Source organism: Mus caroli, unplaced genomic scaffold (assembly GCF_978045245.1).
Source record: "Mus caroli unplaced genomic scaffold, Mus_caroli_1 scaffold_4, whole genome shotgun sequence".
NCBI lineage: Eukaryota > Metazoa > Chordata > Mammalia > Rodentia > Muridae > Mus > Mus caroli.
The window spans coordinates 85,904,620-85,924,396 of record NW_028227259.1 but is presented as its reverse complement, the minus strand read 5'-3'; the positions used below and the strand labels follow the sequence as shown (position 1 = coordinate 85,924,396).

Below are 19,777 nucleotides of genomic sequence, written 5' to 3'. Positions count from 1 at the left end.
GAGAAGTTTCTAGACAGATACCAGGTACCAATGTTGAATCAAGATCAGGTTAATGATCTAAACAGCCCTATATCCCGCAAAGAAATAGAAGCAATCATTAATAGTTTCCCAACCAAAAAAAAAGCCCAGGACCAGATGGGTTTAGTGCAGAGTTCTATCAGACCTTCAAAGAAGATCTAATCCCAGTTCTTCACAAACTATTCCACAAAATAGAAACAGAAGGTACTCTACCCAACTCATTCTATGAAGCCACAATTACTCTGATACCTAAACCACAAAAAGACCCAACAAAGATAGAAAACTTCAGACCAATATCCCTTATGAATATTGATGCAAAAATCCTCAATAAAGTTCTTGCTAACCGAATCCAAGAACACATCAAAACAATCATCCATCCTGACCAAGTAGGTTTCATCCCAGCGATGCAGGGATGGTTCAATATATGGAAATCCATCAACATAATCCAGTATATAAACAAACTCAAAGACAAAAACCACATGGTCATCTCGTTAGATGCTGAAAAAGCATTTGACAAGATCCAACACCCATTCATGATAAAAGTCTTGGAAAGATCAGGAATTCAAGGCCCATACCTAAACATGATAAAAACAATCTACAGCAAACCAGTAGCCAACATCAAAGTAAATGGAGAGAAGCTTGAAGCAATCCCTCTAAAATCAGGGACTAGACAAGGCTGTCCACTTTCTCCATACCTATTCAACATTGTACTTGAAGTCCTAGCCAGAGCAATTCGACAACAAAAGGAGATCAAAGGGATACAAATTGGAAAAGATGAAGTCAAAATATCACTTTTTGCAGATGATATGATAGTTGTGATGGTTTGTATATCCTTGGACCAGGGAGTGGCACCATCTGAAGGTGTGGCCTTGTTGTAATAGGTGTGACCTGGTTGGAATGGGTGTGTCACTGTGGGTGTGGGTATAAGATCCTCACCCTAGTTGCCTGGAAGTCAGTCTTCCACTAGCAGCCTTTGGATGAAGACATAGAACTCTCAGCTCCTCCTGCGCCATGCCTGCCTGGATACTGTCATGCTCCCACCTTGATGATAATGGACTGAACCTCTGAACCTGTAAATCAGCCCCAATTAAATGCTGTTTTTTTATAAGACTTGCCTTGGTCATGGTGTCTGTTCACAGCAGTAAAACCCTAACTAAGACAATAATATATATAAGTGACCCTAAAAATTCCACCAGAGAACTCCTAAACCTGATAAACAGCTTTGGTGAAGTAGCTGGATATAAAATTAACTCAAACAAATCAATGGCCTTTCTCTACACAAAGAATAAACAGGCTGAGAAAGAAATTAGGGAAACAACACCCTTCTCAATAGTCACAAATAATATAAAATATCTTGGCGTGACTCTAACTAAGGAAGTGAAAGATCTGTATAATAAAAACTTCAAGTCTCTGAAGAAAGCAATTAAAGAAGATCACAGAAGATGGAAAGATCTCCCATGCTCATGGATTGGCAGGATCAACATTGTAAAAATGGCTATCTTGCCAAAAGCAATCTACAGATTCAATGCAATCCCCATCAAAATTCCAACTCAATTCTTCAACGAATTAGAAAGTGCAATCTGCAAATTCATCTGGAATAACAAAAAACCTAGGATAGCAAAAACTCTTCTCAAGGATAAAAGAACCTCTGGTGGAATCACCATGCCTGACCTAAAGCTTTACTACAGAACAATTGTGATAAAAACTGCGTGGTACTGGTATATCGACAGACAAGTAGACCAATGGAATAGAATTGAAGACCCAGAAATGAACCGACACACCTATGGTCACTTGATCTTTGACAAGGGAGCTAAAAACATCCAGTGGAAGAAAGACAGCATTTTCAACAAATGGTGCTGGCACAACTGGTTGTTATCATGTAGAAGAATGTGAATCGATCCATTCCTATCTCCTTGTACTATGGTCAAGTCAAGTCTAAGTGGATCGAGATCTTTTACATGGGGGAAAACTACTGAAATGGAAGAGAAAGTTGGAAATAAACTGTACATGTTAAGCTATTCCAAACCAGGGCATCCACCCGGATGTGTTCTGAGGGCAGACATCATGGCAGATACTTAGGATCCTTCTCTAAGCAATTTAAGCAGCAGTCATTTTATACAGGACGAGGTTTTTTGGGGTAACAATGTGCAGTCTTCTGAGTCAAAGCAGTGGCTCTTATTATAGAATGATGTTGCATTTGAGTAGACAAACATTGAATGGACGTTGAAGGTCATCAGCCTTAGCAAGATTCCCAATAATATCAGCTTTGTCAGACACTTTCAATAAGTCCAGACAATCTTTCAATAAATTGGGGATTTAACTGATACTAGTGTCTGGCTGTTCACACAGCTATATAATGTGTAAATTAGTCCTGCTTTCCCACATGACCAATATTACATGGAAATATCTGCATATGAATTAGTGCATAGAAAATGAAGGAGAGAACGATTGATATAGAAAGACATTATGTAAAGAGAGTTCTTCATGTGATTCTGTAACTTAAAATATATCAACCTCTATTGCCTTCCACTTGAAGACTAAAGGGAAGTTCTGAGATTGTCAGTGTCAAAGGCTGTATCACCACATGTATCCTTCAGTGTTCAAGAACAAGAAGTGCTTAGCTTGATAAAGGAAGATAGGTGTGCTAGCTCAAACAGACAGCAAAATTATCTTTTCTCTGCCGTCTTGTTTTATCCAGATGCTCCACAGGGTAATTTGTTCCAGCCTACATAGGACTGAGCTATTTTCTTTGCTCAACTTCCAAAGGTCTCCGCTGGGATTTACTGGTTACTTTGAGAATCGTGGTAGGCTTTATTAGTGTCATCTCACTTTTGCTTGGTTCAGCTAATGTTCATCTCAGCCAATTAAAAAATTGCTTGTTTCCCATTGACTCCATGTAGGAATTATCAACTGTTAATTTCAAGACAATGAAAGAAAAATGAAAACTAGAAGTCCTTTGTGGGCTCTTTGCATTTCCAGTGCTTCTTTTCTCTGATTTCTCATGCCTCTCACACTAATTGCTTTTTTGCTCTGGGCTGCTTGTATTAGTGTTGAATATCTTTATTCAAACCTCAAAATCATTAGGTTTTATGTTATGGTTTTGCTTATAACAAATACACTTTATAAATTGTGAGCACCTTTTTCAACGCTGACTAGTAATGTTTACATATTGCATAAGTTTGCTGTCTTTAACATCGGACTTTTATCCAATCAGAACTTTTTCTGCTATTTGTTTTCTCCTTGTTAGCTGTGTGTGTGTGGGGGGGGGTGTCATTACACCAGGTGGTACTTGAGCTATCTTTGTACTTCAGGATGATTTTGAACTCCTAATTCATCCTCCCCCCAAGTGATAAGATTGCAAACATGTCTCATCATGACTGCTTTTATTTGTTGTTGTTGTTTAGGTCTCTCATTGATACAAGATAATACACACTGAAGTATTTTATGTGTACATAGTTAAACACATAACACATTGAACAATTCATTTCAGATTTCAAATTCTTATTTCAAAATCAAAACAAACCACCACATAAAGAATTATAGTAATATACATAGAAACAAAAGAGACAAAGAGAAAGAAATTGATATGAATTTTTTATAGATTTATGGGTCTAGGCATAGGTTAATTTACTATAAAAGTTTTCTCTATGTGTGAATTCTTTTACAACTAGATTGACTACTTCTTTCCAACTCGACAGCAAGAGCTGATAGTTATACTTATCATCTGAGTGAATCACCTAGGTGGTCTGTACTTTGTTTATTCATTCTGAACACAAATTCTCATTTATAGCACTCTGTTTGCAGAGCTGTGGTATTTCCTCTATGAAATGAGTGTCAAGGAATAAACACATATTTTCTTCCAAGTTTTTATCTGTAAATTAAAAAATAATAAATCTTCAAACCAATTATAATGGGAGTATAAAATCTTCCCTTAAGTCATGGTGGTTGCTCACTCTTCTTTTCCATGCATCACTTTTCTTCCATGCATCCATAAAAGTTATAATAGTTGATAATCTCTCATCAAGCATATACAGAAACAACCATCAAAGAAATTCTGTAAGCAAAGTGTATTTGTCAGAACTTGAAGCATGATTACTGAATTGGGAATATATTTCCAGTAACATCTAAAATAAAATATTATTGTCTTAAACACTTGACTTCTTGAAACTTCATTGAATTGTGAGTGTATTTGTATGTGTGTGTGTGCAAATTTCTAATCACTGTACATATAATTATGATCAAGTGATAATAAAAACATGTTTTCATGGAAGTTAAATCTATTCCAGTGGCAAATAGAAGTAGATATTAAGTATCCCAATATGTACGTAAAGTAGTTTAAGATGGAAAGACAAAAACAGGGTGAGGATGAATAATAACTGCATTCAGAAGCTCTGGTTTTCTCCTCAGCATCATATATTCAAATTTATTGCTGGATTTGGTGCCAAACACCTTTAACTGCAGTCTTTGGAGGGCAGGGGCCGACCAGATGGATCTGTGTGAGTTTGCACCCAACTTGGTCTACATAGCTAGTTTTCTGTGTCATAGTCTAACTTACCAAACTACCTTAGGGTTTCTATTTCTGGAAATGAACAAACAAACAAACAAACAAACAACAAAAAGAAACACCACCCACAATAAAAACACCATTGCCAAAAACAACTTGATAGGAAATTGAGGTTTGTTTGTTTGTTTTGTTTGTTTTTCAGCTTACATCTGATAATTTTCTGCTTAAGGAAGTTACAGCAAAAATTCAAGTGAGGAACCTGGAGGTAGGGGCTGATTTAGATGCCGTTGAGAAATGTCACATGTTGGATTGCTCCTTATGGCTTTGCCAGCCTGCTTTGTTACAGTATCTACTACAGTAAACCCTTGAGTGATGCCATGCAAGGTGAGCTAAAATCTCCCATATCAGCCATCTATCCAGAAAAAAAAATGCATCTCTTGTTTCCTACAGGCCAGTCTGGTAGGACCATTTTCTCAGTTGAAGTTCTCTCTTGAAGAATGGCACCATTTTTAGTCATGTCGATATAAAAATTAGATACTATATTGTTATCCAGGAACTTAGAGAAAGGACCACCAGAAAAATATGTATTGTTAATTATCAAGGGGATGTAAAGTAGGAATTGTAACTGAGAAAGAATGGTATGTGTATAAAAAATGTGTTATCAGGTAAAATTTAATATAGTAAAAAATGTATTTGAAGGATTTATCTTAGAATAGATAGGTGGACAATTTCTAGAAATCCTTGTTAGAGAAGAAACACATTGGAGATTTGGAATTATTTTACTTTATTTTTTTAGGTCATCCTCCTATTTCATAATTCAGAGTGTTTGTTTATTCAGCTAAAAATATTATTTATTTGAGTTTTCTTAGTTAAACCATGTCTCTATCTTTCTGCAAAAACCTCACTTTGCAATATTGTTTATATATTCCTATGCTATCCAGTGTCTTTTATCCAAGCACTGCAATATCAAGACTATTTTCTAGCCATTACATTTTTTTCCTTTTTTTTTTTTTTTTTTTTTTTGGTAAGCAAAAATATTCTCATTTTATTGTTGCTGATTTGCATGAAATAGTTTCTGGTTTTGGGCAGGAGAAGGCAAACACTTCTTTCTTTCTTACAGATTCATAAACACTGCTCTGCCTCTCCTCCTAAAACCCTAAGTGTCTGCCTGGAATCATGGTCCACTTTAGCTTGATTACTTCATTATGTCTGCGGTATTTATAATACTGCAAGGACATGGTTTGCCACTCATACATTTGTGTCTAGTTAGACTGAAAGTGTGTAATGAGTGAATCACTCCAAATAAGTGAAACAATTATTTTAGCAAACTAACACAGAAGCCAGAGGTTGTAGCACATCAAGGAGTCATTTCAGGTGATGTGTTATGGTCGTTTTGACGAAAAAGCAACAGAAGTTATGCCCTTTTGGTAATGGCTCATAAAATACTATAGTTACGGCGCATTGCAATATACAAAAGACATCCTCCCTTTGTGCATTCTTTATAGCTTTGTTATCTCTTTGTAGTGAGTTTATTTTGTGAAAATAAAAACTTCACATTGCAATGGGCTTTTGGCTACAGAAAAGCCAAGCTGTATGCCTCTGTAAATACCAGAAAGAAAAAAACAGTGGCGGTTATTGGGGAAATATTTGTTAAAGTAAAATGATAGCTTGGTGAAAAATGCTGCTTTCGAATAAAGCAGCTTCACTTTTTAAAATACAAGATCAATCAATATTTCAATGTTTTTCACAAATAAGTCATGGAATTATTAGTTAAAATGAGAATAATTCACCGTTTGTATTATTATTTTTAAATCCTATTTGTTGTTTACAAGGAAAATAACTACTATCAATATTATCTTCCATAATAAAATTAACAATTATTCTATAATTTTTGGTATTATTATGCATGGGACTTTATTTGCTCAACATCTTTTTAATGATGCTATTCTATTTTATAATGCCTCAGCTCATTTGTTAACAGGAAGAAATTATTTATTAAACTCAAGCATGATCTAAAAATCATTTAAGAACTTATAATGTAGTGATCTATAAATTGGAAGTCTATCCAGACAAAAGAAACCAGAAAAATGTGAAGAACATAAAAGACTCTTATTTTTTTAGGACTCTGTTATTTATGTGATGCAATGTGAAAGTGTAACTGCTGAAACACAAGAACCAAAAAGTAGAAAAAAGCACACAGCTTTCTTGAAAACTTGTTAGAAGATTTTGACACCTTGCAATACATACCAATGGTCATTAAAGAAACACTTTGTTAGTATTCGATATATTAATTATACATATATTTATTTATAATATATGATTAATTGAAATATATAACTCACATATTATATATTTATATATAATTATGTAATAAATTATCATTCTTTATATATGTTTATTTACAAATATTATATATAAACATATATAAATATAGGTTTATATTTTATAAGTTATAATGTTATATATAATATATAATAAATAATATCCCATATTTATTTTACTGATGTGGATTATCATGTGGATGAAACCAACTTTTTCCTAATGTTTATGTTTTTATATCCAATCAATAATGCTGAAATTTGAGAACATAGATCACTTCCATTATTCAAAATTGCGCTTTTTTTTTTCTTTCTTATAAGAACTGGTCTGTTTCTAATTCACACTTGTCAGGTACTGGCTGACATACCAGGATCCCTTCAGGTCTTCAGCTTGACTGGGGGCAAAGCATCATTAATATGCTCTACAAAGAGAGATTTGCTTACCTTGCCAGCTCTGGTCTTTACACCCAAATGCAAAGAGGAAACCCAAGGCTCTGGTCATCCATCACTTAATCTGTTTTCCAGATTAGTTTCTATTCTTACATGTGTGTTCCACAATGTGATGTGTGTGTGTGTGTGTGTGTGTGTGTGTGTCTGTGTGTCTGAAGAGATTGTTAGATCCCCTGGAGTTGAAGTTACAGGTCTTAATAAACCACTTGACCTGGGTGTTGGGTCTGAAATCTGGTGTTTGAAATAGTAGCAGAGCTGGGCGTGGTGGCACACCTTTAATTCCAGCACTCCGGAGGCAGAGGCAGGCGGATTTCTGAGTTCGAGGCCAGGCTGGTCTACAAAGTGAGTTCCAGGACAGCCAGGGCTATACAGAGAAACCCTGTCTCAAAACAAAACAATAAAATAAAATAAAATAAAATAAAATAAAATAAAATAAAATAAAATAAAATAAAATAAAATAAAATAAAATGAAATAAGAGCAGACACTCTTAACCTCTGAACAGCCCCTTCCCTTTTACCTCACTCCTTTATTATTATCATCTTCCACTCCTCAAGCCCATCAATTTACCTGCCCGGTTTCTGTTCTTCCTAAACTCACCAAATACACTAACATCAGGTCCCATTTCATCACAGGAGCATGTAACCTACATAAGGCAAGGCCGCTGTTCCCTCTTTTTGATTTTTCATGTTAAACATTCTACTTTAGTTTATATGTAGCCAAGTGATATAATACTCTCCGTGTGTCACAGATAGTTTTCATTTTATCATATGTGGTCTAAAAAGACATATGACCTCCAGCCTTTTGTTTTTTTTAGGTAATTTTTTTATTTACATTTGAAACATTATTCCCTTTCTTGGTTTCCCCTCCAAAAATCCCCATCCCATTCCCCCTCCCCTTGCTCACCAAACCACCCACTCTTACTTTTCTGTCCTGGCATTCCCCTACACTGGGCCGTCAAGCATTCACAGGACCAAGGCCCTCTCCTCCCACTGATGTCCAACAAGGCCATCTTCTGCTACATATGGAGTTGGAGTCTTAAAGAAAGTGTTATAATTTGTTCAATTTTCTATTGCTGTAATGTAGACTATTTCCCTCAAATTTCATTTCATAGCAAATAAAGTTTGTTTGTTTTTGTTTGTTTGTTTACTTGGCATGCAGAATGCTACCTTCCAATAATTGTGTTTTGTTTTGTTTTGTTTTTTTGTACAATGTCATTTTTAAAAGACAAGGTTTTCATTATTTATTTTTCTTTATGGACACTGGTATTTTGCCTGCATGTGTATTTGTGTGATGGTGTCAGAACTCCTGGAGCTAGAGTTAAAGACAGTGGTGAAGTGCCCTGTGTGTGCTGAGAATGAGGTCCTGTTTCTCTGAATGTGTGCCAGTGCTCTTAAGGCTTAATCACTGATCCATCCCTCCAGCCCTCAAAGTACATTTTGTTTTGTTTTGTTTTGTTTTGTTTTGTTTTGTTTTGTTTTGTTTTGTTTTGTTTTGTTTTATCCAGATGGGGTTTTTCTGTGTAGCCCTAGCTGTACTAGAAGTCTCTTCTCTGTTGACCAGGCTGTCCTTGGACTCTGACACCCTACCATGTCAATTTTAATATGAATTAAGAAGTATTCACCTTGTAAATTCTTCCATAATGGCATGTTCTCGCGAACATTGTTGGAAACAGTTTTGCCATGCTGACTGAAGAGACCACATCAAGACTGAGGCTGTGGAAATTTTATTAAGAATAATCAGACTTTTTATACAGTTGCCTGAAACAGAAGATAATGACAATTGCCTGGATTGATACAGTTGTAGTTGCCAGGATACAATAAAGTTTGCAAGATGCACAGGGTGCACAAGATTAATGTCCAAGACTAGTTGTCCTGTGAAGCTTTCATGCTATCTTGACTACTAAGGGTCATACAGAGAAACACAAAGGAGCTTGAATACTTCACTGTCTGAGGGAGTACATCTGTCTCTCAGGAACTGGAAGGTACATTGTAACTCAGGAGCCATAGACTATAACCTGAAAAATTTATGACTCATGTCTTTCAAGGCAACTAGGCCAGGCCAACCCCATGGTTTCCTACAGTTGACAACCAATAATATATACATATACATACACATACACATATGTGTCTATGTACATATGATGTACACATATATGTATACATATACATGTATATATGTATATGTACATAAGCATGTGTATATATATATAAACATGTGTGTATAATGCACACATACACTTAAATTTGAGAAGAGTATGTTTGTTTTCACTTATATTTAGGAAAACATCTTCCTTTAGCCTGCTGAAGCTCTAACATACTTGATCTATGCTCTCAGTTTACTTGGTTGTCTTCAGAAGATTGTCTTGAGTAGGGCATCATCTGAAATGTACCGATCAACAGTCAGGTTCACAGTGAGTTTTCAATCAGATTTCCAATTATTTTGATTTAATCTAGAAAGTTACTGCACATTAAATCAAACATGGGTGTGTGATACACATCAATGATAATAATCTATTTGCTGCTATGTTCAGTATAAAGACTTGCTTACCATATTTAAAAAAAAAAAGAACACATTCCTCCAATTAAGCTATTTGCTAGTCTCTTAAATAACTACCGGGTTTCTTTTTTTAGCATTTGTTAGGCATTGATTTCATTTCTAAACATTCCCCTTTCAGATGAGAACATGCCCCAGTTCAGAAAAATCTCATAAAGTCCACCACTGATTATCGTGTTTCATGTTTCTTATGAATGGTCTCATTTTTACCTTTCTGTAAATTCTGAAATCTAGAAGCAGGTGTGGGGCTCATATATACTTTTATTTAATATGATCACAATATGTCTATTACGATGTGTTTGCAGAAAATCTTTCCTCCCTTAGAATGTGGAGGCTCTGCTAACACTCTTGCTTTATGCTCTCAATTTACTTGGTTGTCTTGGAAAGTTTACCTTGAATAGGATATCATTTGAAACGCACCTGGCAACTGGCAACTTCACAGTGGGTTTTCAATCAGATTTCCAATTATTTTGATTCAATCTACAAGGTTACTGTACATTAAGTCAGGTTTATTTCATAGATTGAAAAGATATGTAAAATATTTCCACTTAATTTTAATAGTATCACACATTATTTACTTCTGACATTATATTATGTACTATAGTTCTTTTTACAGTATACAAGACACATTAGGGTGATAACCCATTGTTTTGCTCAAGTGTTTGCAATCAAACAGCATTTTGGTGCTCTCCTGCCTTTGATCATTTCCTAGTAGTGAATGGTAATTAATCTGTGTTATTGGACACATGCTGTATTAGGCAATATTATTTCTGTTACAATTTCAAAATAAAATGGGTACTTTATATCATTATTATGTGTCTGTCTATCCAGTTTGGCTTTCCACATGCATTGCCTTTTAAAACAGATGTTACAATGATATAAGTACATTGATACTCCTTATTTTCACTTGCCTAGTGAATCGTTGGTGTTAAGTAATGTAATGAAATATATTTTACTTGTGGCAGGGTTCCATTCTTTTCACAGTGTTATTGAATAATGTTAGGGAAAATTTTTAAAGTGTGGACAGAATGCAATAGCTATTACATAAAGCGAATTTACTCTTGTAACTGATAAGATGTCATTATCTTTGCGGTGACTTTTATAGTTATAATTCAACTGTCACACCACGATCCAATATCAGCATTAGAACTACAAGCTATTTAATGTCTACAAGCTATTTAAACTGGTAATAACTGTTACATAACTGAAGTGTATGTGTATGTGTATGTGTCTATGTATATATACATAGAATTGTATACATCTATATATATGTATGTACATATACATACATACACATATATGTAAATGTTTAGAACAAGAGTTATTTTTGCTTTGGCATGTCCATCTAAGATAGCATTATAAATTGTTATAGACAATGATGTCTTCGATGAATATTATTAAAATAAACAGAACCTGATTACTCATGTACAACTTTCATAGGGACACAATTGTGTCCGTGAAATGCACTTGCACTTGCTTCAGTATCAATCGTCCTCCCATGCTCAATTAAAACGGTTGACTTTTCAATGGCATTTTGTTACCTCATATTTTATTTGCCTGAAGGTCACACTGCAGCAGAACTCCCTTTAAGCTATTTCAATAAATAGCGGTAGCTTACAAATCAAAACTTTAAATGAAAAGTTGTAAGTATGTTAGATAATATATAGGATAAAAAAAGATTCCTTTATCTAGAGCATAAACTAAAATGATTTCACAGTATTTGTGTATCATCTTCATAATCATCATCCCTAAATTTTGTTTAAGTTTAAGCCTAAGTACACATTAGTTTATCATAAACTTTTTCTTAGGATTTTCCCCATGATAATCTTCATACACAAGTTAAATTTGGTGTAAATTCAGGAGTATTTCATTCTTTTATTTCAGTAATTCATGGATTTACCACTTCTAATTATTAAAACATTTGCTTTTTAAATGTATTTGCTTTAATAACTCAGGATGGTGTTTTGTAACTCAGGTTGGCCTTGCACTCCTAATTCTGGTTGAGCCTCCAGGAGGATGGTACTGTAATTTTGTGCCTCAACTGATCTCACTGTTAATAGTAATTAAAATGTATTTGGGGGAAAATCAACAGTGGAAGAATTTCCTTCAAAATATACTTACATTAATCTCTTATTATACATTAGATAGAATTGTTTAACATTTACTTCAATAGACATTTAATAGCATTGTATATAATTTACTTTTAGCAGAAACAGATTATCTTTCAATTTGGGAATCATTTTTCAGTATGGCAATATGTTATTAAAATGTTAAGCATTTCTTGTAAAGAAAGTATTAGTCTATCTATTCATATATGTTGTAGAAAAAGAAATTTTAAATTGGCAGTCCTACAATTATTGATATATTTACAATATTCCAAGTCAACCATCCATACCATTCTAATGGAGCTATTCACTTCTGTAGATTTTATTCTGATGGAAAGTCTAAGACTGTGGGTGTTATTCTAACAGAGCACTTACTCCTAAAGAAAAGAATTATTTTCAGGTCCCAAAGTTAGAGAAATTTCCAGTATAAAATAAAATGTCATCATTTTACATGTGTATGTATAAATTACTATTAAATGATTAATTATACTATCTACCTTGGCTTTCTGGGACTACAAAAAATGATACATTCTCATAACCTGAGCACATCTTCATTGTCTAGTGAGAATTTCATCCAGTAACCACCCTCCACTGCTAGTCAGCACTCTTCCAATGAGAATTACTGAGTAGGGGTTTTATTTCCTTTCCCCTGAGAATCCCGTCTTCCTTCTATGTTTTATAGCTAAGTCTCTGCTTTTACTAATGATTAAATGTTATTTTTCACTATATAGGTCCAAAGTGGTACCCTTCTCGAATTGGCCTACAACTAGAATGTGGTAAGACTGATTTCAACCAATCAATTCATTTAAATTGGAATCTGTCCTCAGAGCTCACTAACTCTCATTTATTACTTAATGCATGCATATAAAAACTGCTCCATTTGAATCTATCACTCCAGTGCTTGTCCCTTTTATCATTGAACACTATTTTTTGAAAATTCCACTTTGATTTCATAAGTAGAATACTATGATAAAGGAGAGAAAAACTAATGAAATTGAGGAAAATGCAACATTCTCTAGCAGAAGTAATAAGACCAGAATTTCAATAGATAAATATATAAATGTCAAAATAAGTCTTACTTAAGAACTAATACTATTGATATTGTACCACCTGGACCTAACACTTAAAACCTTCTGTTTATATGAGAGCTATAGATTGAATTGGATTTTTGTAAGGTTTGTAGAATGCATTTTAAAAAAATTTAGTAGTGTTTTATAGGAAGCACCTATTAAGGGGTTGCCACTTCAGATATGTTGGATTTTTTCTTCCTTTTGCTAATATTCATCAGTGTAAAAATTCACTAGAATCTAAGCCAAATTCTTATTTCTAAACAAACCGATATTCTGTGTATGTATATGTATGATCTATTATATTTTTTCTATCCATGTAACTTTAGTATAAAATGAATCATCATCAGATTTTCAAGTCAATTTCCTCCTTACTGAGCCAAGGAAACAAAAGCATTGTCTTGTTTCTATGGACCTCCATAATGTATGGCTTATATTAAATGAGATGATTGTATTATTTGAACAAATTCCTAACACACACACACACACACACACACACACACACAAAGTCTGTGTGAGAGTACCACAGGCATTGGTGTCAAATACAATTTCCATTTAAGGCATACGCCAAGGGACTGAAGGAATCATTTGTTAAAACAAATCTTCTAGTGGCTGAGACATTCAGGACCAGGAAGCGGGCTAACCAAAATCAAACTTCTAAGTATGTGTTTGGATAGAAATTGGAGTAATTACTTTTTTGAGGGGGGGGGGAGAGTGAATTATTTAATTGACATTAGCTGTGTATTGTGAAAGTAAGTTTCTCTTACCTCAGGTTGAGACTCTCTACTTAGTTGACTTCTCTACTTAATCTATTTATGGTACATTGATTGTTATGAATAGCCAAAAAAAAAAAAAGACAACAAAATTCAGTAAGTATTTATTTCTATCGTGTGTGTCTGTGTGTCTGTGTGTCTCTGTGTGTGTGTGGTGTTTTTACAGAAATCTGTGGCACCAAAAGAGGGAATAGGATCTCCTGGAATCAAAATTGCAGATGGTATTGCTCAGCCTGAGTGCTGGATCCATACTTGGGTCTTCCAGGAAAGCAGCGAGCTTTTGTAATGGCTGAGCCATCACTGCAGTCCCATTAAGCTACCAATTTTTAAAAGTGTGAAATCAGATTCTGTTGTAGATTCGACAATTTATTTATGAATCTATAATCGCTACAAGTACTGCCATAGAAGAGGAAAAGTTGAGTGTGAGCAAATCCATAAGACGACTATGGAGCTCCTTCAATGCATTTGACAATATTATTTGTTTAATGAACAATTTGCCTCATGTATTTAATTTCCTCATCCAACAGATACTGTTAAAACCAAAACTCAGTATAATTTTTGAATGCTAAATGGTAAACATTCATTTACCCAGTGGCTCTTAGAACTGGCTGTAGTTTGTTGACCATTTCTAGACTCATCCATTCTGCTGCAATCATCCATTAGCACATGATTGGTCTTGTATGCACAAGATCACAAACACTCCACTGTGAGCCAAGTAATCTGCTTCCCTTTAGCAGAACAAATAGACCATATGAAGGAGAAAAGAGAAAGTCAAGAACTGTGAGTTCTAGCTTTAGACCTGCCAAGATCTCTCCTTCAGATAATCTGTTGACTAAAATGAAATCAGGAGACCATATATCTTCTGAGAGTCAGAAAGGAGATATCAATGTCATACTTAAAATGACACAGAAATAAATGAATTTTGTTTCTTTTATCCACAGCTATTTTACTGTGTTACTGCTTCTCAGTGTTCCAGTCAGTACACTTGAATTTCTAGTATTTAAAGTTGATGAAATGCCATATTGAAGAGCTGAAACATGGATATAAGGAGGTTTTGATTTCATAACTACCAATATGGAAAAGCTTAGTGCACACCCTCCATATGAAATCCATGCCAAACACCTATATTAGGGTGTGTTCCTGAATATAGCCCATTGTTTAGAGTAATTATCTGAAGACTGGCTTGTCTTAAGCTTGTTTGGGCAGAAAATCATGAGCTCTTAAATACAAAAAGCATGATCAATAAGGGTGGCAGGTCCATTGTCTTGGCTTGCACCCTGTCTCTGAATACTTTTCTTCCTTTAGATAAAGACATTTTCTAAAGGCAAGGTACAGAACTCTTTATTCCTAAATTAGAGAATAAAATAAGGAATTAAGGAGAAAATGACTCAGAGACAAAAGGGTTTGTTATGCAAATTTGTATCCTCAGTACTCAGAGAAGAGGTAGACTTGGGACAAGTAGAGACTGGCTAAGTATGGTGGTTTCAGGAGGATCCTGGAAGTATAAAAAGAGATGGAAAATGAAAGGAGAATAGTGATGAAAATTTCTGTTTTCAACCCATATGTCCAAAAGAGTGCAGAAACATATACATCTACCTAGACACAAATACAGGGAGAGAAAGACATGGGGAGTGTGTGTGGAGAGAGAGAGAGAGAGAGAGAGAGAGAGAGAGAGAGAGAGAGAGAGAGAGAGAGAGAGAGAGAGAGAGAGAGAATGAGAGATGATTTATTAAGTATCCAGTTTCTTTACAGAATGTTTTTGCTGAGACTATATTAAAAGCAAATGTTTCAATGTTTTATTACTGTAAGTTTCCAAAGATAATGGAAGAATACAAATGATTTTCCCTTTTAAAGAACCCAATAGGGGCAATGGTGGAGTATGCCTTTAATCCCAGCACTTGGGAGGCAGAGGCAGGCAGATTTCTGAGTTCCAGTCCAACCTGGTATACAGAGTGAGTTCTAGGACAGCCAGAGCTACACAGAGAAGCCCTGTCTCAAACAAACAAACAAACAAAAAAGTATATTTTGGACTGTTGAAATGGCTCAGTGGTTAAGAGCACTGGCTTTTCCAAAGGTCCTGAGTTCAAATCCCAGCAACCTCATGGTGGCTCACAACCACCCATAATGATATCTGACTCCCTCTTCTAGTATGTCTAAAGACAGATACAGTGTGCTTACATATAATAATAAATAATCTTTTAAAAATAGAAATATATATATACATATATATATGTGTGTGTGTGTGTGTGTGTGTGTGTGTGTATCAAAAAAAGGTACAAATACATCCAAATTTTGATTTTACAAACATTCTATGATCTTAGGTGTGATTGTCATAGTAATATTGACCGTTTTGACTTCAAATTGCTTCCACGTCATGTTCACTCCTTGTTGTTATATAATAAGTTAGCAAGAAATGAAATGTTAGAGCAATATTCATTTATTCTCTCCATATAAATATATATATGTATATATATATGTATATATATATATATTCAATATACATGGTTGGGTTTTTTTTTATCTAGTATATACTAAAGCTTAAGTCAAGGGTTGGTTGAGTTGAATTTTCAAGGGAAAATTCTTGAGTAATTGCCATTTTTTCCACGAATGCTAAAGACTGTCTATATTTTGCTCTGAAAGCTTTTGGAAATCTGTATATCAGGAAAATTGATACATAAATTACTCAGATAAAATGCTTCAAGTCTGATAATATTCAGAGCTAATATATAATACAATGACTGTTTAAAACTAATTCTAAGTAGTTACCAGTTTCATATTAATACTCATTGTCACTATGTCATGAAATGATATTTAAATATTACTTCCTCATTGCTTTTACTTTAGGTGGCCCATATTTGAAGGACTACATCACAGTTCAAAGTGTTGCAGCTTCTTCAATTATCACACTGTATTTTACAGACTTGGGTCAGCAAGTCGGGTGGACCACAGTAAGTGTCCATTGGAGTTTAAGACCTACAATATACTGTTATAAATTTCATGTTTATATTTTAGGCTTTTTTAAGTAATAGAAATTGAACCCAGTGCCCTACTCAAGTAAATTGAAGTCTGATCATTTCTGTCAGTTACATTTATATTGAAATTCAACACTGCAAATATGTCTTTTAGAAAATGATAAGTTCCCCTGCACACAAACTGAAGATTATTTTTACATAATAAGGAGAAATTAATTTCAAAAATATACTCAGGAAGTAACTGTATGAAGATTTTATAAAGAACTATAAAAATTCAGGGGGGACTAGAAGAATTAAATAATTATGTACCAAGATAAAAATACATAATAAGGAACCATTGAAGGCCACCATATTTAAAGTGAACTTCCTCATAGATATGTAAAACTCTACTATAATATACCAAAATCATTGGACAAAGTTTGATTGAAACACAGTGTTTTTGTGGCCTAAGAAAGAAAGGAATTTTTTTCATATCATTTTACTGAAAAAGAGGTCTATCTGTTTACTTTATTCCTTATCTATTGAGTTGTATTGCACTAGTTTTGGGCTTATGGATACATTCTCTGCCTTCTCTTTTTTGAGAGGGTAACAGTTGTAGTTCTTAAAATTGCTACCAAAGAATTTAATGATATAGAAAGAAGAGGACTACACCAAAGGAACTGAAGGGGAAAAGTTCTTGAAACCACTTCAAGATATCGAACTACCTACGATTGAGGCAATCAATTAATAGAAAAGTTTCAGCAGCCAGAGTAAACTCCATAGATCTCTTAGTGCAAAGAAAATCAAAGGTGATAAGCAATTCTTGCAATGATATGCAGAGAATGCAATCTTCTCTGTCATCATTTTTATTTCACAATAGGCACATTTCATGGATATTCTTCAAAAATGAGAATTTTTTATTTGTTTTACATTTGTGTTTTCTGTTACAATATAATGTATATTTGTAATGTCTTTATTTCCAGTCTTTTTCCATTCAAGTGCATTCTGTTTTATTGGCACTAAAAATAGTTTTATCATTCATAATGTTTTGAGCAGTTTCCTTATACAATCAATTTTAAAATTGATAAATACGGGGAATGGAGAGGCAGCTCAGCACTTAAAGCTGGCAGAGGCTTCTGGTTCAATTCTTAGTACCCACCTGGATTCTCATTGTTTTTAGTCCCATGAGCTTCTTCAGGTCTTCAAATGCACCACGTACTTATGCACAAAAGACTTGCATGTAGACAAAACACCCATAGACATTAAATAAATGAATTTTTAAAAACTAATAAACATACATGCTCAGTTATATGTTAAAAAACCTTCTCTAAGTCATATGTTTATGTTTATATTTATTAATTTACTCCATTTCCAAATGAATTTTAAGATATATTCCCCTTCCATGTTTAGTAATGAGTCCCTTAATGAGGGTTAGTATAATGGGAACTGTGGTATTATGAATTTGTTTTTAGTTTCCAAACACTGTGGAGCCTTTGAGTACTAAATTGTTAGGCTAATAATTAAATTTAAAATAGTATTAGTTCTTCTGAAATATAGGGATATTAAGGTTGAAACTATTGATGCATTCATTTGTTTTATATATATATATGTATATGTATATATATATAATAACAAATATATAACAAATTATATATATATATATAATTTAACATGGAGCTTAAGCAGGCTTAGTTAAAGATATTTCAGGTAGGTAAATCTGACCTACAATGATTCAAGTATTCTAAGATTCTTTGAGCAAACTTATGATGAAGAGTAAATTTTCTTCCTAGGGATTGTGCTAAGGTGAGAAACATCAGCCATGAGTTCATTAGAAGCTTCCAGCTGCACTAGCAGGATAAGCAATGAAGAGGAGAAGCAGTAAAGGAGAATTCTTTGATAGCTATACTAGAGAATTATACTTATTTGAGAAAAAAAATTCATCTAAGCAACAAAGAGGGATATAGAAATTGATTAGCACTCTGAAATCAGCCTTATGATTCACACACTCTTTTGCCCTAAATGGATCAGTCTAGTAAATGCTTAAAAAAGACACTGCAACCACACCTACTTTGTGTCCTCTAAATTGTATAATGGACATCTATTATCCTGTGTGATATTTATATACATTTATAAAATATTCAAATGCATATGGATAATAACCCATTTTGTAGAGTCAGTAGAAATTGTTAGATATAGCAAAATGAAATTACAGTTTGACTTGCATCTTACATGAAATATCGGTGGTCAACAGTAATGAAAACATTTCTTCTCCACTAAATGACTGTGATGAATGCTTAAAATATCAACCTATTTTTCACCACACAAACACTGGTATCTAAAAATAGTAATTTTCATCATTTTTGCATTCATCTCTATGTATATGTTCATAGCTCTAAGCTACTTGTCTCTAGCATATATTCTAGATTGGGCTACACAATTGAAGGTACACAATTATTTAATCACCAGGAAGGTACTGCGCTGTCATACTTCTGAGTGGTTAGCTGTTTCTATATTATAAAGCAACTGATCTTTTCTTATGCCATTTATTTCTTCTAATTAGAAAATGCTTTATATGGGATCACATAGGTTTGGGGAAATATTTACTTTTCTCTAAGTCTTGTTCCCTTGGGAGTAACCCTGTTTAACTCCTGATGAATACTAGGTTTCATTTCATTGTTATCAACTTATTTTTCATAGCTACAATGGACGTCACTGGAAATCTGATGGTCTTCAATGATTTGCTATTGGCTGCTATTATATATGTACATAATTAATTATTTGGGACTCTCTTTAATTTTTAGTGCTTTTCATAAAATATTCACACAGTTCTTTCCTGAGTATATGGTTTGAAATGAATTTCTCCTGATGCAAAAATTGTTGATCTTGAGTGCAGGAGGATTTGACAATATTTTCTTGAAGACATGATATCAGTGTTATATCTTGACAATTAGTTCATACACATAAGGAATAGCACATCATAGCATGAGTAATAATGTCAGGCCTTGGTGCCCCACCATGAGATGAATCCCAAGTTGGG

General features: G+C 34.0%; 1 protein-coding gene across 3 annotated transcripts in view; it reads left to right on the top strand.

Annotated features, from left to right (window-relative positions):
• The window catches only part of Tecrl (trans-2,3-enoyl-CoA reductase like), a 90,625-nt gene that overhangs the window by 30,454 nt on the left and 40,394 nt on the right, over window positions 1-19,777 (top strand). For 2 of the 3 annotated variants that reach the window (XM_029477523.2, XM_021163921.3), the window contains 2 exons: window positions 12,681-12,725; window positions 16,634-16,737. In XM_029477523.2, coding sequence (XP_029333383.1) covers window positions 12,681-12,725; window positions 16,634-16,737 — 149 coding nt within the window. Of the gene's footprint in view, window positions 1-4,797; window positions 4,907-12,680; window positions 12,726-16,633; window positions 16,738-19,777 lie in introns of those variants that run through there. The other variant, XM_029477524.2, reaches the window with a different exon arrangement.